The following is a 22,744-nucleotide window of genomic DNA, read 5'->3' as shown; positions in this document are numbered from 1 at the left end:
TGAGAGAATATTTGTAGCAGAAAATTTTGAAGAAATATCTAAAAGAATCACAGCAGGATTTTTTTGTGCGAATTTAAGCTATAATTGCATGGGGAATTACAGCAATACGTTCTGGAGGAGTCCTGCCATCACTCCAGGAATTTCTCCAATATTCCTCCTGTCATTCCTCCAGCGATTTCTCCATGGACTTCACCAGAAAGTCTTTTTGGGATTTCTCTAGTTGAGATGCAGTTTCTGTTCCACTTGCAGCGTAATTTAAATAAGAAAAACAAACAGAAAGAGTTGTATTTCATCATAAAGTATAAATTTGTAAAACAAACGAAAATTCCCAAAAATTCCGGGAAAATTTTTTAAATCATGTTATAATTCGACAAATTCCGAATGAGCGGGGTGCGAATTAAAAATGTCGATTAAGCGGGTATCCATTCCAAGGGAAACCGGACAAAGTTCTGTCTTGAATCAAGAGTTTTCGGTTATTGTTTTTTTTTTTTTTTGAATCAGTTATTCGTATGAAACTCCTTCAAGAAGTTAACAGTTCTTAATAGATTTTATCATTTTCGTTAGTGATTGAATGGACAAATTTCAAAATTTCCCAGTAATTCCGTACTTAATTCATCCGTTTGGCTTTATTAAGCATAACCATAAGTGTTCAACAAAGAATTATGTTCACAAAAACTTTTCCGCAAACTTCTTAACGGATTCCATCAGGAATGAAAAATTCCTCCAGGTAGATGTACCTCAGAGAGCTCCTTTGCGATATAGCATGTATGGAGTGAATCACACTGAAAATATATGTTGTTTCATTGTTGAAAATCGTTAGTTAAACTGGCAAATCAACATTTTTTTTTTTTTCATTAGGACCTAACTGACAGTATCCATTTCTCTTCCTTGATCTTCTTTCTTATTATTTCCTCGGCTGCTTGCCATATCTGCCAGATCGTTCTATACCTAGTCCACCCACCTTGCACGCTGTCCTCCAGGTCTTCTTGTACCTTCTGAATCCCTAGTGAACACCAGCTTTACAGTGATGTTGTCCGGCATTCTCACAACATGCCCTTCCCTTCGTATCCTTTCAGCTTTTGCCACCTTCCGGATGCAAGGTTCGCCGTACAGTGCAGCGAGCTCGTGATTCATCATTCGCCCCCAAACACCGTCCTCCTGCACGCCGATGGTCCTAAGCACTCGAAGCTCACTTCGAGTACTTGCATGTCCTCCTCGAGCTTAGTCCAGGCCTCATGCCCGAAGAGAACCACCAGTATATCAGCGCTTGTACATGGAACATTTAATGCGGGGTGAATCATGTTCGACCGCAGATTCTTGTGAAGTCCATGGTAAACGAGGTCCTCCACCACCTCGAAAGTGCCCCCGTCTATTGTATCACTGCTGCCTGAACTTTTCTTGTCCGTTGTGGTTCTGCCTGCCAGCATGTACTTCGTTTTCGACGCGTTCACCATCAGTCTGACCTTTTTTGTTTTACGTTTCAGGTGGTCTACCTCCGTTCCAAATGTTCTAGCAATAATATGTTTCTCTTCACTGATGTCATCCATAAAACAGACAAATTGGTCGGATTTCGTGTAAACTGTACCTTGGCTGTTGAGTCCGGTTAGTCGTATAACCTTCCAGGGCGATGTTGAACAGTCCATTACCGTGTCGTAGTCCCCGGCGAAATTCGAACAAACTAGACAGATCGCCCGAAGCCCTTACACAGTTTTTTACACCGTCCATCGTCGCTTTGATCAATCAAGTGAGCAGAGCATCCCGTTCTCGCCCATGGTTTTCCATAACTCTCTATGGTCGATACTGTCGTACGCCGCCTTGAAGTTTATGAACAGGTGGTGCGTATTCACGGAATTTTTGAAGGGTTAGCCACACGTTGAACATCTGGTTTGTTTTCGAGTGGCCGTCAACGAAGCCAGCTTGATTACTTCCCATAAACTCATTCACTTTAGGGGAAAGACAACGGTAGATGATCTGGGGTACACTTTGTAGGCGGCATTCAGAAATGTGATCACTCGGAAGTTCTCACACTCCAACTTGTCACCTTTCTTGTAGATGAGGGAAATGACCCCTTCCTTTCACTCCATCAGTAGCTGTTCGGTCTTCCAGATCCAGACTATTAGACGATTCAGGCAACTTTTTCGGACTGATCTGGATGAGTTCGGTTCAGATACCGTCCTTACCAGGTGACTTATTGTTCTTGAGCTTCTGGTTAGCTTCCTTAAATTTCCTCAATGTGGAAGTTTGCTCATTGCTGCTCCCTGCGGTACTGAAGCAGTCATATATCCTGCCTTGGTCCTCCATGTCTTTCCTCACCGTACATTTCAGGTGTTCGTCCTAGTGTTGCTTCCACCTTTCGAATACCGCACACCTAACTCTCAAGATGCTCCCGTCCTCATCCCTGCACATCTTGACTCGCGACCCGAAGCTTTCGCGTGATGAGTTGAGCTTCTGGCAGAACTACCATGTTTCTTGTGAACGGCACAGCAGTTCTATTTGTTAGTATTCTGCTACTTCCAGACGGCGCACACAGGCGCAAATGGGCCAAATTCCTGGCCATAAGTCGATTTTTTTTTTCAGGGTTTTCCAGAGTCTAATATTTTTTAACGATAAATGAAGTAATGCTTCATCATGTGGCAATCAATAAAATGCTTTGGGATGCATATTTTTTAAAGAATAAATGCCGAAATTTGACGATTTTCTCTACTGTTTGTTTTTCATTTGCATCATAACTCATCGGAAGAACTTCAATTCTCGAAATATTGACAATTTGAAAAAATAACTGAGTATGTAACACAGTTCTCCTGATAAGGGTGTATCATTAGGGTGTCCCAAATTAGAAAAAGTGTCAAAAAGTTGACTTGCTCACCCTTAGAATGATGCATTAGGGTCTTAGAAACAATAGTTCCATACATGAAAACTCAATCAAAAAATATTTAGAGGTTGCACGCATCGATTTTATGAAAAATGGACGATGTTTGCTATTTTCACCAAAAAAATGCTAATATGAGTTGAAAAATAAAATAAATAAAAATCATCAATCAAAGTAAATCATAGTTCTGGGTGCCGCAAACAAAGTTTGAAGGGAGTTTAGGTCATCAAAGCTGATTTTATATATTTGGCAAAGGTTAAAATATCAACAAATCGCGATTTTTTACACCAACTTTTTCAAAAATGCTCAATTTAATAGGATTTTGAAATTTTTCCTGCGATTCGCAATTCCCTTATTTTATAGCAAATTTTGTGTAGTTTATTTCGGCTGAAGATAGTTTTGAGCTATCTCTTTCATGAGCTGAGATATCGGTATAATAATGATAACATAATTAATGAAAAATCGTGTTTTCTTACGTTAATCGATTTTGTTCACTAGTTGCCATGACTACCATGCAATTAAAACAACACACGACAAATGTTTGACATAATAGTACGTGCAAGTGTACATCTTTGAAGAATTTCAGGAATATTTGGGTTGCTTTGATCATTACTGGTTCATACTGCATGACAGTAGCAATATGTAAAGGTTTTGAGAGTTAATCAACGTTTTATATCTACATATACTGACATAATTATATCATTTATTAGACATTTATATCTCCATAACTTTTCGCACCCGCTTTGTGAATACGAAAAGAATTTTTTTCTTAGATTTCATCTGTTGATCAGATAACAGTAGCAAGCCATCGATTCAAAACTTGTAATTTTGGTTGAAAATTTTGTTTTATCAAGTAAGCTGCGCAGCAGAAAGATTTTAACATTGACATTTCTTAGGTTAACATCTCTTGTAACATATTAGGCCATTCACTAAGTTATATTTATTTTTTTAATAATAGTGGAATCTAAACATCCTGATGCTTTCAGAAGTCCAACCCTAGCTACAAATATGTGCACTAATGGTTTGCTTTTAAAATCAAATTATATAATAGATCTCAATATTGTGTAAAGAATTAGCTTTAGTTAAAATTCGCGAATAAAAAGAAGAAATATGCTAATATTCGTAAAAATACCTGCATTTCCATGCACATATTTAAATTTTTATGTCGATTGGCTGTAACTATAAAACTATATTTTTCTTTCTTACAGTTTTATTAGCTATTTTAGTTGCATTTTAGTTGTTTTCAATGATAGAGCACTAGTTCCGGTATAACTAGAAAGAACCTATTTGTTTGCATAACAAGAGCACCAAAAGCTATTTAAAAAAGGTAAACATTGTTGAGCGATCTACACATCACTCAAAATATATCATAGAACTTCACACATGGAATTTGATTGTCTGAATTGCGATCACTTATATTATTAAAATTTCGCAGCGAGTCACTTTTTAAGTCTTTCTTTGAACCGGTAAGCACAATCAATGTAAAATTATCAAAGTAACCCAATTGTTTCTGAAAATCTTCGAAAATGTACTTGTATAACATAACATGTCAAACACTTGTTATTTGTTTTTTTTTTGCATGGTAGTCATAGAAACTAATGAACAAAAACAAGTAACATAAGAAAATCCGATTTTTTCATTGATTGTGTTATTATTTTTATGTCGATATCTCAACTCATGAAGGAGATAGCTCAAAACTGTCTTCAGCCGAAATAATCTACACAAAATTTGCTATAAAATAAGGGAATTGCGAATCACAGGAAAAATTTCAAAATCCTTATAAATTGAGTATTTTTAAAGAATTTGGTGAAAAAAATAGTAATTTTTTGATATTTTAACCTTTGCCAAATATATAAAATCAGCTTTGATGACCTAAACTCCATCCAAACTTTGTTTGCGGGACCCAGAACTATGGTTTACTTTGATTGATGACTTTTATTTCTTTTATTTTTCAACTCATATTAGCATTTTTTTTGGTAAAAATACTAAAAATCGTCCATTTTTCATAAAACTGATGCGTGCAACCTCTAAATATTTTTTGATTGAGTTTTCATGTATGGAACTATTGCTTCTAGGACCCTAATCTATCATTTTAAGGGTGAGCAAGTTAACTTTTTGACACTTTTTCTATTTTGGGACACCCTAGTGTATCATTTAAACAAAAAACTTCACCTGGTTTAATTTATTTTGCTCTCTTACAGAAGAGTTTTCAAAATCATGTTTTTTGTCAATTTGTCAAAATGGTTCAATTTCAGCATTCAAAAAGTTGTCAGATTCTGCAGCATTCCGCGATCTGGATAAAATTACAATAAAATATAAGGCATATCCTTTGTGAATCGCAAGAGAACGGGTACCAAAAAGTACCAGACGAAAAAAATAAATCATTTTGAAATTTACACCTTTTTGACCAGTTTTTAGTTACAATTTAGGTTTAATTTCGAAAAAGCAACTTTTTTTCGACTACTTTTTCAATGAACGGCCACTTATTTTTGGTAGATAGATCATTATAGAATCCAAATCTGGTCTTCTATCTCTTAACAAAATGTGTCAAATGGAATTAATTTAGTAAATTTGGGCAGAAATCTCCATACACCGATTAACGCCTAAATGTATGCAATGCAGTAGTAATCTAATGTAGCTAGAACTGTTGTGTTCAAAATTTGTTATAAAAAAAATCAAAAACAACTCAAATAAAGAGCTCACTATTTGTAGCATGTAATCATATGTTGATGCACCGTTATATTTTCAGATAAATATTGTTTTTTTTATAGCTAAACTCATTGAGTTTTTCACTAAGTACTCCACGAACTTACTTTTATGTATAAAGTTGTGTTAAAATGCCATGTTTTAATAGAAAAATTCAAACTGCTATATTCCACACGGCTTCTATCATCATGTTCAAACTCCTAAAATTTCAATCCATGATTAATTTTTGAGTGTTGATGTGTTTTCCAGGGCACTATAAAAGTTACCCCAAAATAAAAATGTGATTCCCAAAATATCAAGAAAAAGGTACAACATTTAAACTAAGTTTAAGGGGCCGTTCAAAAATAACGGCCCATATTCCCAAAAATTTTGAAGATAGAACAATTGTTCAACAAGTTTCCCAATTATGACACTCCTTACAACTTTGCTAAAGGCATAAACACGTTATCTACACTTATAAAAGAATTTAAAATCTCTCACATTTCTAGGAGAATTTCTATGAAACGAGGTGGCCCTTGTTTCCAAACAATATTTTTCATGGAAATATAATTATTTTTCAGTTCTCTGTTGTCAAATAAAAATGTTCGACGCTTCAAGCGATTTTTGGGGGTGAAAATAAACGTTGTCCTTGGAGAGGTTATAAGAAATCATTTCTAGCCTTTAAGTGGATTAATATGGCTATTTATAATCCAAAATGCTTCCTCAATATCTAAATTCACAATTTTATAGCTAGTACATGCATAATACACCATAAAAACTTGTTGAAACTTTTTGGCCATGAATTGGACCCTGTTACTCCAGTGTGCGGCGCTTTTTGTTCCGGAAGAGGTGGGTCTGTTGTTTCCCCTTTCTTTTGTATAGCTCCACGTTCTACTGAATCCCGTGCTGCAGCATGACTGAGTTCTCTTCCACAAAATCTCTCTACACTCATCGTCGAACCAATCGTTCCTTCGGCTCCGTTCTCGAAGATTTCTTTCAATAGCCATTGGAAGAATCCCTGAATGAATCCCTTAGAAATATCCCTGAAGAAATCCCTAGAGAATCACAGGATGCATGTGTGAAGAAATCGCAGGAGACATTCTTGGAGTATTATCGATATAAACTCCGGGAGGAGTCTCAACGGAAATTCCTGGAAGAATCCCACCATTTTTTTCTGGAAGAATGCCACATACTAAATCTATACAGTCAAAATCTATGATGATGTGTGTTCTTGAAATTAATGCCTTTTAAAAGGCAATAAAAGATATGGAGACTATGCCATCTTTCCAGTAGGATGCTTGCTAATCGAAGGACTGAAGCGCTGTTTTATGTTTATCGTTGTTAGAAGATAACAAGTACGCAGGATAACAAAAAAGAACGGAATCAATTGGTACCGAAATAGATTTGTTTTCGAATATGATGAATTTAGAATCGTAGGATTAATGACAATTCCATGACCCTATCTACACATAATCCATGATTACCATCTTACATGGAAGTCTAGGCTTCTAGAACCAATCATCTCGCACCGACAACTACACGGTCCATACTTCGCAATCTGTCCATCATGTCACAAATTGGAAGGTACCATGAAATAACTAGCGATCCGCTTAGCGACACCCGCACTGAATACCCAAGTCGGTCCAGAACACGAGCTCTTTCGCGCCTACCGAAGAATTGCCCATATTGGCGCGATTAACTTGATCAGATTATTATTTGTGCCCGGCTTCTTGCGAGCGCCGCGCCGCCAAAGCTACCCATGTCCACTTACATACACGGTCAGCATGTAAGTGCCCCACAACCGTACAGGTAGCCCAGCAGTACAATGAGGGAGCAACCATTATTGCACCATAAAAATTAATTCTTTCCAAGACACACCACAAACAACCCGAGGTATAGGTATGTAATACCCTTCGACGATGCCGCCGCCGCCGCCGCCATCGCCATCAGCGTCGTTGGGTGAATTGTTTTTTTTTTTACTTTTATTAATCGTCATGTTCGATTACATACACAGCAGCCTCTTGCGGATCTATCACGGTGGGAGGTACCGGCTCAAGAAAAAAGCCAAACTATTCATACCGAGCTGGCAAATTTGCGACATTGACTGGGACCTTGATTGAAGCTTGACAATGTAAAGTGGCCCCCAATGGAAAAGAATTGACAAACTGTGTAGATAAAGGAGATAAATGAGGTTGAAGGTGGATCAGGACAGGACTGCGTTTGAGTTGCACTTGGACTGGATTTGGATTGGATTTGGATTGGATTTGGATTGGATTTGGATTGGATTTGGATTGGATTTGGATTGGGTTTGGATTGGATTTGGATTGGATTTGGATTGGATTTGGATTGGATTTGGATTGGATTTGGATTGGATTTGGATTGGATTTGGATTGGATTTGGATTGGATTTGGATTGGATTTGGATTGGATTTGGATTGGATTTGGATTGGATTTGGATTGGATTTGGATTGGATTTGGATTGGATTTGGATTTGGATTGGATTTGGATTGGATTTGGATTGGATTTGGATTGGATTTGGATTGGATTTGGATTTGATTTGGATTGGAATTGGATTGGATTTGGATTGGATTTGGATTGGATTTGGATTGGATTTGGATTGGATTTGGATTGGATTTGGATTGGATTTGGATTGGATTTGGATTGGATTTGGATTGGATTTGGATTGGATTTGGATTGGATTTGGATTGGATTTGGATTGGATTTGGATTTGGATTGGATTTGGATTGGATTTGGATTGGATTTGGATTGGATTTGGATTGGATTTGGATTTGATTTGGATTGGATTTGGATTGGATTTGGATTGGATTTCGATTGGATTTCGATTGGATTTGGATTGGATTTAAATTGGATTTGGATTGGATTTGGATTGGATTTGGATTGGATTTGGATTGGATTTGGATTGGATTTGGATAAGATTTGAATTTAAATCGGATTTATATTGGATTCACATTGGCCTCCTAAAGAGAGGTTATGATTTGTGAAATCCCATTTCGTATTCTAGTGATTGAGTCGTTCCAGATAATCTATTTTGGAAAAACCGGGTGAAAAATCGATTTACCGGTTAATTTACCAAATAATTGATGGTTAAGCGGATAGATTTTTTTTATCTGTATTAACGAGATGTTTAGCCCTAGGCTAGTTCATCTCGGGACCCACGCTTTACTTCCCTTCCGAAGGAAGAACTCACATTTTGTGAGTTTGTCGGGAGTGGGGTTCGATCCCAGGTCCTCGGCGTGATAGTCAAGTGTTCTAACCATCACACCAGGTCCGCTCCCCAAAGCGGATAGAGTATTATTATTTCCCTTCTAAATTTTTCCGATATAACCTCTTAATCGCCAATTGGATTCTGATAAATCTAACACCAATATACATAAAAAAGTTCGTGAATAGATTCGTAGATTGTTTACCGAGTGTTTGCTAGATCCAGATGATTCTCTAACCAGGAGTTTCGTGTTCGGCTCCACAAACAGTGAACACGTGTGCGTCTGGATTAAGACGATTCCTTACCAGGAGTTGTTCTTCGTCAAAAGTAAACAAAGAACGTGTGCACGAATAAATTAGGAGATTCCTTGCCAGTAGTTTACTGCTGGGCTCGAAAAGTAAACAGTGAGCGTGTGATTCTTTGTCGGAGTTTTGTTGTTCGTCGCCAAAAGTAAACATCGCGCCCATGGGCGGCTAGATTCGGAAGACTCCTTTCATGGAATTCGTTGTTTGGCGCAGAGAGCTAACAGTGATCATAAACGCAGATTTACTCGACAGACTCCTTGTCGGTAATTTGTTCTTCAACTCAAAAAGTGAACACTGAACAGTGATCATGTGTGCATCTAGATTCAGAAAAGCTTGTTGTTCGACGCAAAAAGTAAGCAGTGACCGAGTATCTGTATATATTCGGAAGATTCTTTGCCGGGAGTTTACTGCTCAGCTCTAAAAGTGAACAGCGAGCATCTACCCCGTCTGCATTCTACACGTCTGCATTCAGACAATTCTTTGCCAGGAGTTTATTCTTTATTACACCAACGAACCTAACCTCACAGGTCATTTTGACTGATGTAACATGAGCATGAAAAGGACGGCAACAAGATCGATAAAGTAGAATATATGATGTCTTTTTCCTGCATGTGTGTGGTCTATCAAAATGACCTCAGAAGTGTCAAACATTTTCATGGCTAGCTTTGTTGGTGTAATATCGTGTGAAGGATTAGCATTAAGTTAAAATTCACAAATACAAAAAAAATTAAAAAAAAATGTTGGTGTAATAAAGAATTGTAGTTCAGCGCAAAAAGTAAACATTGAGCGCATGCGTGGCTAGTTTCGGAAGATTCCTTCCTTGGAATTTGTTGTTCAGGGCAAAAAGTGAACAGTACGCAGAAGGGCTCGTCAGATGTTTTTCAACATGAAAAGTGAACAATAAGCGTGTGTGCGTCTAGATTCAGAAGATTCTTCACCAGGAGTTTGCAGTTCGGTGTGAAAAGTAAACAATGACCCTCGTATAATCTCGAATCCATGCACTCAACTTGAACAAACTTGGAACTCTTTCACCAGTCGTTAAGAATGTTTACCACGTGTTATTTGATAGTCATGATGATCAAGTTAGTTGATAAAGTCACTGTCAAAAAATAAAAATGCTTAAAAACACCAACTCACACTCGCAAACTATTTACACTGGAAGAGGAAAGGTTAAGTAAGTTAAAAACTACCAGACACATGGTTTTTTGTTGTTTTCGTTCGTTTACATTCAGAGTGTCAACTAAAATAATTTATTAAATATAAACAACCAGCATTTCAAACTTATCATACAGAGGTTCACAAATTTACACCATCTAGCTTCACGTGTTGTCGTCATTGATTCGATTTGTACAGCGCTACTTAACAAATAATCTTTAAATTACAATTGTCTTTTCCTACACGTCTACAATTAATTACAAATAAATACAAAAGTTGTAATTTTGTTCTGATCGAAAAAAAAACTATTTTTGGGATTGGGGAAAATCAATTTTGGGTCAAAATTTGATATGGCATCAAATTCAGCTCGGGTCGAGCCCAAGATTGGTTATAAGGTATCGGTTCTTGTACAATTAAGGGACTTAAGTAAAACGATGATGCATTTGTTGTTCCTTTTATACAGTACACTAATCAGTAATCAAGTCCGATAGGGTAAAGCAGTTTTTAAAAGCCTAGTGATTTGTCTTGACTTAGAAGTATCTTAGATTTCTGTAAATAGAATGGAAGGTATCTGCGGAAAAGACAAAACGGGGAACAAAAGGTTTAGCAAACAGCGATTCTTCGACATAGCAATACTGACAACTACTAGTTAGTTCGATCGGTAATTGACTTTTCGCATTCCTTGGACTATCTAGCGACTTAAACTGGAGGTTAGCGAACACAATTTACACGCGTAACACACAGAAACCATTCGAATTTGTTATTCACGCACATTATCATCGCATACAAAAATCATGCCTAGGGTACGGTAAGTTTTGCTCCAGCTCGACCAGGCCCGTGGGGTTTGACGTTCTTAAAAGTACACTATAAACAATCGCGAGACAAAATATACATTAGGAATTATTTCAGGATTATTTACATTTCAGGCAGTCAGGCAGTATTTAGTGTATAATGTTAATTCCGAATTTTTACCAACTAGTTTTAGTACCAACGTTATCATGCACAACTAGACCTCCCTCAGCAGTGTTGCCTTCCCTTCTTCTCAAACACAATGTGCATAGTTCGGTCTAGTCTCCATCATATTTACAAACATTCCATGCGAGCATGCATAATTGTTATTCATTTTTTGCCTCCCCATCGCGAGCCGCTCGTCGCAGTAGTTCATGACCAATGTATTAATTTTCATACTCAGACTCCACGAGCGCAATTATGACGATTATTGTTGCCAGTTTTTTATTTACAGCTCGTTTGGGTTATGATCTCTCTCACCACACCGCCATGGGTCGCGCGCGCCGGCTGAGCCCAACACCGGTCGAGACTCATTCCCACGTGGGGCGCTGGAGCGTTCAGACATTGGTTATAATTGGAATTGTTGCTTTCTGCTTCGGATTTTTTATTTTTCGTCCGCCGTTCCGAAATTGGCAGAAGAATGGAAAGAACGAAAAATCATACATGCAGCATGCGATTTGTTAGATACATTTTTTTCAATTAGTCTGTCGGGGGTGTTATATTGCTTGAAAACCAGTCAATGAAAGCAGTGTCGGCAGTGGAAGTAGTAGGCCACGACGAAGGGGTTCAGTAGAACTTTCGATTCGTCATTCAGCCTACTACAGGCTTTGTTGGTGAAAAAAAATCTTGCTCTAGTAAAAAAAAAGTGAATCAAGCAGTGGTTGTGGTAGTGGCAGGCGTTGGAAAATATACAGGGGAACAGTTTGAGCATTTCTATGTACAAAGCGTTCAGACAGTCTTACTTTGTGGCGCATTTGGAGGTACAAATCCGTAGCCGGAAGCGCCAACGACAACTCCGCTGGACTCCATTGGGCCGTCGGTTGGTGGCGGTGGGAACACGACTGGGCCTGTGGAAACAGTAAAAGGTAGTTTAATAAGGATTATAAATTTAAAAAAATAAACAGTTACACCAATCAAAATATACATTTTGAACGAATATATCAGTTGTTAAGAACCGAAGAGTTCTTAGAGCCCAAGAAAGTCAAGGAAACTTCTCTACTAATGCTCCTGCAGGACAAAGAGCGTTCTTTTCACCCTTAGCATAGTCTTGCTGGCTATTCTGGTGCCGCCTTTCGCGCCATGGAATTGTAGAGAAGCTCAAAAGTTCGTTTCTGACCTGCATCCAGCTAAGGCAGTTAACTGGGTGGAGATGGAAGTTACATTCACTCTCCACCCAAAGAACAAAAGAAAATCACCATTAGGATAACCATTAGGATTAGTGGTGACTACTTTAACGGCAGAGAGAGATAGTGGCTTTTACGGGGACCTGACAGACATAAAGACATCCAAGTGGAAGCGAGAAAGCGAGCTAAGAGGCAAAGAAGGCGACGGTGTCCTGGCGAGATCTCCATCATAAGCGGTAAGGACGGGTACTCCAGCCCTCCAATGACCAGCCATGAGATGCACATAGCGAAGCAGCACCAGCAGAGAAAGCGTGCATGACTGGCGCAGACCTCATGCGCGCGCTAAACCGCAACAGAAGTGATCGGCTACACCAGTGGGCAGAGCAACATCAGCAAAGAGTATTCTGTTTGCCAAAGACCTTAAGCAGAGCCTGTTAAAATTCGCAAAACAAACGCAGTCGATGCGCACAAGGACGAAACCATGCAGCTCATCTGGGCCGTAGTGCGGTCAACTGGGGGCTGGAAGTACGCAGCATTCGACGGTAGATCGTCCAAGGAGATGGTGAAAGCTTGCACGAGTAACCAGATACCCAAGCCGGCTGCAAAGCGCGCAAGAAGAAATTAGGATAAAGACAAGACCTGGATTACGGTGGGTAAGAAGAAATGATACTAGAGTGACTGATATTTGATGGGAATTTTAAGCATTGTTTCTATTATTTCATCGCTGATGTTTCGTCCGTCAGGGTTGGCGCTGAAGAAGATCGTAATGATTAACGATCATGATGAAATGACAGAATTGACGCTTATTTCTGTGACTCCAAGTGAAACCATTAAAAAGGTAAGAAGAAAAAGCTGGAAGCAAGGCAAAGCCAGCAGGCAATCACGATTAAAGTAAAATTCAGGCCATCAAGACCGAGGTGGCTTAGTACGTCGATGTACCGAGAGCCTTGAGGAGCGAAAATCGGCTCTCGTTGCATCAGCCGGGAGAAATAATTATGTTGCTGATGAAGGAAGCGACGTAGACAGGCACGTCTTATAGAGCGATAACCCAAGTGGTCCTGGGCTAAGAAGTAGAGGTTAGAACCTTGACGGTGGAGGAGACTCTGGTTGAGATATATAACCGACGCCGAGGAGCTCGCAAGTACATCAATCCACCTGTGACAAGGCCCGGCAGGTAACTATATCGGCGCGGTTTAGCTCATAGTAGGAGAGATGTACAAGGCGGCTGCATTCGGGAAGATCAGAGCTGGCTGATCCGTGCAGAGTACCCGCTCAGCATTTTCGAACGGCAAGAGGCGTGGTTAAGGTGCGCCGAGTTGGACCACAAGTCGTGGGAGTGCAGATGTCCTGATAAGAGCAAACTCTACATGAACTGCGAAGAGGAAGCAATGCAACTTGGCACCCGGATGCCTGGTTTGAACCATGAATAGCGGTCATGTGATGGTTGAGCCTTAATGCCTATGTTATCATTTACGAGTTGAAGACGAGATCCTGGTTGGTGCGATTGACCGTGAACCAAATCGTGGATTGCTGTGGCAGCCCATTACCATGGAGCACCTAAATGATTTCGAATTGGCTGATGACGTTGTTCTCCTAGCTCAACGGCGCTCTGATATGGAGAGCAAGCTCGATGATCTTGCCAATCGCTCCTCAGCGGCAGGTCTTTCCATCAACGTCAACAAGACCAAATCGCAGGATGTTAACACGGTCAACCCTTCCAGCTTTACGATAGCTGGATAATCAGTGAAGAATGTTGAAAGCTTCCAATATCTTACGTCTGCCTACGTCTGCTTTTGCGAGTTTAAGAAATGTATGGAAGAACAGCCAGATCAGTCGACGCACCAAAATCCGAATTTTTAACTCGATCATGAAATCTGTGGTGCTTTACGCCAGTGAAACCTGGTGTGTATCAGTGGAGAACACGCAACGACTGCAAGTCTTCATCGATAGATGCCTGCGGAATAGAATTCGTGCATGGTGGCCTCACAATTGGATCTTCAACGTGGAGCTCCATCGACGATGTCATCAAAAGCTGATAGCTACAGTGGAGGTTGGTCGGCCATACTCTACGCAGAGGCGGAAACGAAATCTGCAAACAGGCGTTAGACTGGAACCCAGCAGGACATCGCAGTAGAGGCTCATGGCGGCGCAGCCTCAATAACGAAATAAAGCAAGTCGACAGAAATTTGACCTGGCCACAGGTCAAGGCGATGGCTGGCAATCGCCCAGGATGGAAATCTTTCAATTCGGCCCTTTGCACCACCCTGGGTGCCCAGGACTGAAAGAAAGTTGAAGAAATATTTCCCCCGTCAAACGAAAGCTTGATAATAGCGAAAATTAACGAAATGTCCGAAGTAACCACAAGCGTTATATCATTGCACGAATTAGACTGAATATCAACCTTTGCAATGCGAAATGCAGTAATTCCACACTTCTCATGCAATATACCTTTAGATTGGCATTATCAATGTATTGATGAATTACATTTTTTCTTTACATTAGGGTGCATTAAAAGGTGATATGGACTCTTTGGCGAGCATTCGTGCGAGACAGTCGCAACTTTTCGTTCGTCCGGTTTGTCTCCCGATACTATCCAGTTCGGTGACTATTTTGCAAAGTGCTAGTTTTCCGAGTGATCAAGTGTAGAAGTGATTATCCCTAGTGGGACGAGTGCGGTTGGCTAGGCCACAATTTTTGCCGCAAAAGTTCGTTTGGTTTGAGTAAAGTTCACGTTTTTATTATATCACGTGGCGCATTGTCCGATTATCGAGCACATCAGTGCAGCACCCCCCGCACACCGCGCCGCTCGCGCGGCCGTGATCGGCTTCTTCCAGTGAGTACCCAAGCTCATCGTCGTCGACAGCAGCAGCCCACCGAGAGAAGAGCAGAGAGCGTTCAACCGCCGCACACGACGACGGGCGCTCAGCAGCAGCTCGCTTCCTCCCTGTGCGGGCCATCCGATCGCTTGGACCAGTCGTCGTCGAGCCTGTGGCTAAACAGAGTGCACAAAGATAAGTACATAAAGTTACCTCTCGTTGTTCCCCCCTCTCCACTGACTCTTTGATTAGATTTAATTTGGTACAGAAGCAGTTTTTTCTCACTTTTCCTGTAGCGTCAACTTTGTCCCTTGTTTTTTGATTATTTCTCGTCCCCGTGATAGTATAAGTTTAAGGTTTTTGAGTGCCCCCTGGTGGTAGTTAACTACCACAATGGGCGATGATGACGATGGCGGGGGTACGTCGTACCGCATCAACGAAGCTTTGTTATTGGCATCGGACTGCTCGAGCCAACAAGGCGATGTAAATGCTAATCCCTTTGTCTCCCCTCACCCTGGCGCTTCTGCAATGGACACCAACAGTAAATCTGTTTCGTCGTCCCCCCGCCTCAAGGCCTACCCTCCCGACTTTGGCGGGCCATATGTTGTTTTCTTCCGACCCAAAGGCAAACGTTTGAACACCGTTCAAATCAGCAAGGATCTGACTAAGCGGTATTCTTCCGTTGTCTCCATTGACATGGTCGGTACAGCTAAGCTTCGGGTGACAGTAGGCGACCGAAAACACGCTAATGAGATTGTGGCCTGCGAGTTGTTTACACTTGAGTACTTCGTTTACCTACCGAGCGCGTCGATAGAGATTTCGGGGAAGGTCGCCGACGCATCTTTGACCTGCGAAACGATCATGCAAGGCTGTGGTCGTTTCCATAACCCTTCTCTACCTCCTGTCCAGATACTGGATTGCCGGCAACTGCATTCGGTCTCCCAGGAGGGTGAGAAGAAGGTTTACACACCATCTGAAGAATTTTGTGTGACCTTCTCCGGATCTGCATTACCAGATCTGCTGGCGATTGGCAAACTTCGGCTACCTGTGAGGCTGTATGTACCGAAGGTAATGAATTGCATCAATTGCAAGCAGCTGGGCCACACCGCTCAGTACTGCAGCAATAAACCTCGCTGTGCAACATGCGGGGAGAGACATGTGGACGGTGCGTGTAAAACGCCGCCCAAGTGTGTTTATTGTGGCAGCGACCGTCCACATGATCTGATTGATTGCCCAAGGTACATACAGCAGAAAAAACATCAAAAACGATCGTTGCAGCAGCGATCACGGCGAAGCTACGCCGAAATGCTGAAAAAAGCTGCCCCGACCGTTGAATCCCGTAACATCTACTCGTCTTTATCTCTCGATGATCAGGGCTCTGACTCTGAGGTCGGGGACGGGGTTCCCTTTGTTTTCAAGGGTGAAACGAGGAAACGGATGAGGCTCCAGAGACCCACCAAAAAACCTCGGAATCTGCCTAGCAGCGACCCCCAACCCACCATGACAAATTTGAAGAGTGGTAAGAAAGTCACAAAACGTTCCCCTCCGGGATTCAAAATCCAGGACGAACGAGACTTTCCATCACTCCCGGGAGCATCTAAAATCCCAGATGTCCCACGTTTTTCGAATTCTCAACCGGAAAGACAGCATTCGGAGCACCAGGAGCAACCTCAGGGTGCGCCATTGTTTACGCTCTCTGGCATCGTAGACATCATCCTCAGCTTCTTCAATGCTTCAGATTCCGTGAAGAACATTGTAAAAGGACTTCTTCCTTGTGTGACCCCTCTTTTGAAGCAGTTGGCTTCTAAAATGCCCCTCCTTGCGACAATCGTATCTTTCGATGGCTAATTTAACCACCGAGGTCGAAGATACGATTTCGGTTCTACACTGGAACTGTCGTAGTATTACACCGAAATTAGACGTTTTTAAATTTTTAGTTAACAATTTACAATGCGATGTTTTTGCACTATCCGAAACATGGCTGACACCTGATGTAACCTTACCTTTTCCCGATTATAATATCATTCGCCTTGATCGATCCGACTCGTACGGAGGGGTGCTTCTAGGGATTAAGAAGCAGCACTCATTTTACAGAGTCGATTTTCATCCGATGACAGGCATTGAAGCCGTCGCATGTGAGGTGACTATCCGAGGTAAAACCCTCAGTGTTGCCTCCATATATCTTCCACCGAGAACTGCAATATCTCGCAGGGATCTCGCCCATATCTGCTCGGTTATGCCCGAGCCTCGGCTGCTCATGGGAGATTTCAACTCCCATGGTACAGGCTGGGGGGAACTGTACGATGACAGCCGTTCAACTTTGATATATGACCTTTGCGACGACTTCAACATGACAATTTTGAATACCGGAGAAGTTACACGAGTGGCACCTCCAGCTCAAGATGGCAGTCCTAGAAACAGCCGATTAGACCTCTCAATCTGTTCGAGCTCACTATCGCTGAAGTGTTCATGGAAGGTTATCCAGGATCCTCATGGTAGTGATCATCTGCCGATTGTTGTTTCTATTTCCAATGGGTCACATCAACCTCCATCTATCGACATCGCCTACGATCTCACCAAGCACATTGACTGGGAGAAGTACGCAGAAACAATTATCGACGGTGAGCAATCGGTAGAAGTCCTTCCACCGCGGGAAGAGTATCGGTTTCTGTCCGAGCTGATCCTCAGTAGCGCGCTTCAGGCACAACGTCGACCAGTGCCAGGTCCGTCGGTTCGTAGGAAACCCCCGAATCCGTGGTGGGATAGTGAGTGTACAGAAATCTATTGCGAGAAATCCGCGGCGTTCAAAGAGTTTCGGAAACGCGGTTCGGTCGAAAACTTCAAGCGGTTCGCTTCCCTTGAAAGCAAGTTCAAGAACTTGATCAAGGCGAAGAAAAGCGGTTACTGGCGTCGGTTCGTCGAGGGTTTGTCGCGCGAGACATCGATGAGAACTCTTTGGAACGTCGGTAGAAGAATGCGTAGCGCGTCGTCGGTCAACGAGGATCGAGAAAGCTCTCCTCGATGGATCCTCAAGTTCGCAAAAAAAGTTTGTCCAGATTCCGTGCCCGTGGAGCGAATAATTCGTGATGTTTCCGACGATAGGGACGACATGGATAGGCCGTTTTCAATGATTGAATTCTCACTTGCTCTTCTTTCATGTAACAATTCCGCTCCAGGAATGGATCGAATCAAGTTCAACTTGCTTAAAAACCTCCCCGACGTCGCTAAGAGGCGCTTGTTGAACTTGTTCAATCAGTTCATGGATAACAACATCGTTCCGGATGACTGGAGACAAGTGAGGGTGATAGCTGTTCAAAAACCCGGGAAACCCGCGTCGGATCATAATTCGTACCGTCCAATCGCAATGTTGTCTTGTCTATGGAAGCTGTTGGAGAAGATGGTTCTTTTTCGACTGGACAAATGGGTTGCATCGAATGGCATGTTGTCAGATACACAGTTCGGTTTCCGCAGAGGCAAAGGGACGAACGACTGTCTTGCGTTGCTTTCTTCAGAAATTCAGCTTGCCTTTGCTCAAAAGCAGCAAATGGGCTCAGTGTTTTTGGATATTAAGGGGGCTTTTGGTTCAGTTTGTGTCGATGTTCTTTCCGACAAACTACACGAAAGTGGCCTTTCACCAATTCTGAACAATTTTTTGTATAATTTGCTGTTTGAGAAGCAGATGAGTTTCGCTCATGGCGACTTGACAGTTTCACGAATTAGCTACATGGGCCTCCCCCAGGGTTCATGTCTAAGCCCCCTTCTTTACAACTTTTATGTTAGAGACATAGATGAATGTCTCATGGAAAACTGCACGTTAAGGCAGCTTGCGGATGACTGTGTTGTTTCTGTAACGGGATCAATAGCAGTCGATCTGCAAGGACCACTACAGGATACTTTGGACAATTTGTCTACTTGGGCTCTCAAGCTGGGTATCGAGTTCTCTCCGGAGAAAACTGAGATGGTTGTCTTTTCTAAAAAACACAAACCGGCTAAGTTTCCGCTCGTTCTGATGGGTAAGACAATCACTCATAGCATGTCTTCACAATACCTCGGCGTCTGGTTCGATTCCAAATGCACCTGGGGAAAGCACATTGTGTATCTGATACAGAAATGCCATAAACGAATCAACTTTATGCGAACTATTACCGGAACATGGTGGGGAGCACACCCGGAAGATCTGATCAGGCTGTACCAAACAACCATTCTATCGGTTTTAGAATACGGTAGCTTCTGTTTTCAATCCGCGGCGAAAACACACTTGCTGAAGCTTCAACGGGTTCAGTACCGTTGCCTTCGGATCGCGTTAGGTTGCATGAACTCGACTCACACAATGAGTTTAGAGGTACTTGCTGGTGTACAGCCTCTGACAGACCGCTTTGCGGAGTTGTCGTTCCGGTTCCTCATCCGATGCGAGGTTCTGAATCCGTTAGTCATAGAAAACTTCGAAAAGCTGCTCGAACAGAATCCCCAAACTCGTTTTATGAGTGTGTACTACTGGTACATGACGCTGGAGGTAAGCCCATCTCCGGTTAACACCAATCGTGACAACTTCTCAGACTTCGACAGCTCCTTTGTGGATTTTGATCTCTCTATGAGGGATGAGATCACCGGTATACCGCAATCTTTTCGTTCCATAGGTATTCCACAAATTTTTGCAAGTAAGTTCGGGCATGTTAGCGGGGCCAGACAGTTCTTCACAGATGGTTCCAAAACCGATGATTCGACTGGATTCGGTGTCTACAACGAATTTCATAGCGCCACCTTCATGCTTCAAAAGCCATGTTCGGTATACATTGCTGAGCTCGCGGCTATATACTACACCTTAGAGTACATTCGCACTCTTCCACCTGAGCACTACTTCATTTTTACCGACAGTCTAAGCTCTCTGGAGGCTGTTCGGTCAATGAAACCGATGAAGCACTCAGCGTACTTCCTGAAAGGAATACGCCAAGTCTTGAGTGCTTTGTCCAAACGCTCATACATCATCACCATAGCTTGGGTCCCTTCACATTGTTCAATCCCGGGCAATGAGAAAGCGGACTCTCTGGCTAAGGTGGGCGCTAGCGAAGGCGATATTTACGAGCGTCAAATCGCCTTCGACGAATTTTTTGAATTGGCCCGTCAGGAGACCTTGATCAGCTGGCAACACAAATGGAGAGATGGAGAGATGGGTAGATGGTTGCACTCCATCATTCCACAGGTGTCGAAGAAGCCATGGTTCAAAGGGTTGGATTTAGGCCGCGATTTCATTCGTGTGATGTGTCGGTTGATGTCCAACCACTATTTGTTGAACGCACACACCTTCCGTATTGGGCTCTCAGAAAGCAATCTCTGTGTCTGTGGTGTGGCTTACCAGGATATCGAACATGTCGTGTGGGGATGCAATGAGTATCATGAGGTCAGATCTGAGCTGCATGAAATTCTCCGGGTCCGAGGAAAACAACAGAAACCCGTTAGAGAAGTGTTGGCAGGACTTGATTTGGAATACATGAACCTGATTTATCAGTTTTTGAAACGTGTTGATGTCAGAGTTTGATGTAGTACGTTCCTTATTTTCGTTGTCTGCCTTTTGGTTCTGTTGTTCGCCCCTGTCTGTCGTCACCCCCCTTCCGTTTGTCCTCTTCTTGTCGTTTTCTACCGATAAAGTCTTTTCTTTTTGGTTCCGTTACAGATATGGACAATTTGTCCCATCAATGTTTTAGTATAAGTTAGCAAATAATTTAGTTTTAAACCCATAAATCCCTCCTTCCCAATTTTTTTTTTTTTTTCAATCCTTAACCTCGAAACAGCCGCGAGTACTTCGGCTTCCCAAACTAACATAGTTTTAAGGCAGTAATAAATTGTAAAATGTAAATTCATTGTAAAAACAAAAGTTTTCGGCTCAGTTATGCCCATGTGGCGCCCGAGCCTTCCAAATAAACGAACAAGTAAAAAAAAATAAAAATAAAAGGTGATATACGATAAATCAATAATTCAACACTGCAAAAACTGTATAAATGCAATGTACAAACTAGCAAAGGTTTCTCTAACAATACAATAATAAAAGCTTGACTCCAATGGTAAACAAATGAAATCAAGAAAAGTTAACAACTTCATGGTCAACTATAGCGGTCTTCAACACTTCTGGTTCGACTCCCGACCAACTTAATCCTCGTTTGAACGAGGATCGACGATCGACGACTTTCTTTAGAAAACCCTTTTTAGAGATGACTTTTTCTCTTTTCTGTTGACTGCTATCGCATGCCAATTATGATCGAAACCACAATTAGCATAATATTATGAGCATTGTACAAGGTGTTTTAATTTTCTTATATTGATTAAATATCTTCTACATTAGCGGAGCCAGCTTTTTCTTTTTTCTTACTCACTCTCCCAAACATGTAAGCAAACGAGCGAGATGAAAGAGGGGGCAAGCTGCCTCCTCTTCTATCTTTCTTTTTCTCGTGTATGTTTAGGAGAGTGAGTAAGAAAAAAGAAAATGCTGGCTCCGCCAATGATCTTCTAGAATGCATTATGTATTTATCAGCGATTTATCAGAATGTGATTGCGAATCCCTGTAATTACATATGCCATAGTCGTTTTGCCCTCTACTGAAATGGTTGAGGCAGAAGAACAGTTTCCTTTTAGTTAATGAAATATCGGCTGTTATCACTGCAGCAGAAACGGTCCACAGCACCAGAGCGTATGGAACTTATAAAGCGGTCTTCAACACTTCTGGTTCGATTCCCGACCTGGCAACAAAAAAATGGTTAAAACATTCTTGTGGGGGGCATTAGTATTACCGTCGATAACGAAACGGTGCTAAAAATAGATTTTTGTTTTGGTTCTTCGTGTTGCACGTATTAAGCATGTGCAAATGCAACAGCACATGCATTTATGTCACTTTAGCAATGGCTTTCAACGTGCAGCAATATGTGGCACTAATTTAATTTTAGTGGGGCCCTTTTCGACTTTAATACTGCTTCAATGAGGTGTTTAAAGTAATGCAGCATTATTTACACAATTTTAAATATAAATATATGGCAAAATTGATGCACTTATATACGGCTTCGTGGTTACTTGGGGTACTACTGAAGTGATCGTTAGGAGTTCGGATCTGAACTCTAACTCAGACTGGAGGGTTGACCGGAACGCATAGTGAAGGTGGCCACAGCCGAGGTTTATCGATAACTATCGCGGATGACTGACTTTTCGCTTCGATAAGCCTTTATTTTTGGAGCGATGCTGAAACAATTTAGCCCGGGAGCAGTTGCTCGGTCCCAGACGGGGACTGGCCTAAGCCCCAAACGGCTGGTCTTAGGCCAATGGCCACTTTCGGGGAGAGCACTTCGCAGGGACGCCTGGCGCGAGGCGTGGCGCTAATCAGGAGTCTTCAACGGCCACGGTGAACGCATAGAGGCGAACCTGCCTGTATTCGGATGTCTCAGATTCAAGAGCGCTTGGCAGTGGATACCGTTTGGGGACGACTTAGGTCAGCAGCAATCGATCGTTGGCGAACCGGACATACTTGACGGAGTAGCCAGGTAAAGGAGGTTTCGGCGGCGTATAGGGTTGTAGGCG

General features: G+C 41.9%; 1 protein-coding gene across 3 annotated transcripts in view; it reads right to left on the bottom strand.

Moving 5' to 3' along the window:
• Nucleotides 1–22,744, bottom strand: part of LOC109430296 (uncharacterized) — a 97,868-nt gene that overhangs the window by 7,343 nt on the left and 67,781 nt on the right. Inside the window, exons 3-4 of one of the 3 annotated variants that reach the window (XM_029856607.2) lie at nucleotides 11,988–12,092; nucleotides 6,886–10,807 (exon numbers count right to left, since the gene is read on the bottom strand). In XM_029856607.2, the coding sequence (XP_029712467.2) occupies nucleotides 10,767–10,807; nucleotides 11,988–12,092 (146 nt within the window). In that variant the 3' untranslated portion in view covers nucleotides 6,886–10,766. Of the gene's footprint in view, nucleotides 1–6,885; nucleotides 11,101–11,987; nucleotides 12,093–22,744 lie in introns of those variants that run through there. The other 2 variants (XM_029856609.2, XM_029856606.2) reach the window with 2 other exon arrangements.

This window comes from Aedes albopictus, chromosome 1 (genome assembly GCF_035046485.1).
Source record: "Aedes albopictus strain Foshan chromosome 1, AalbF5, whole genome shotgun sequence".
NCBI classification, from domain to species: domain Eukaryota; kingdom Metazoa; phylum Arthropoda; class Insecta; order Diptera; family Culicidae; genus Aedes; species Aedes albopictus.
This window is presented reverse-complemented; position numbering and strand designations above follow the sequence as displayed.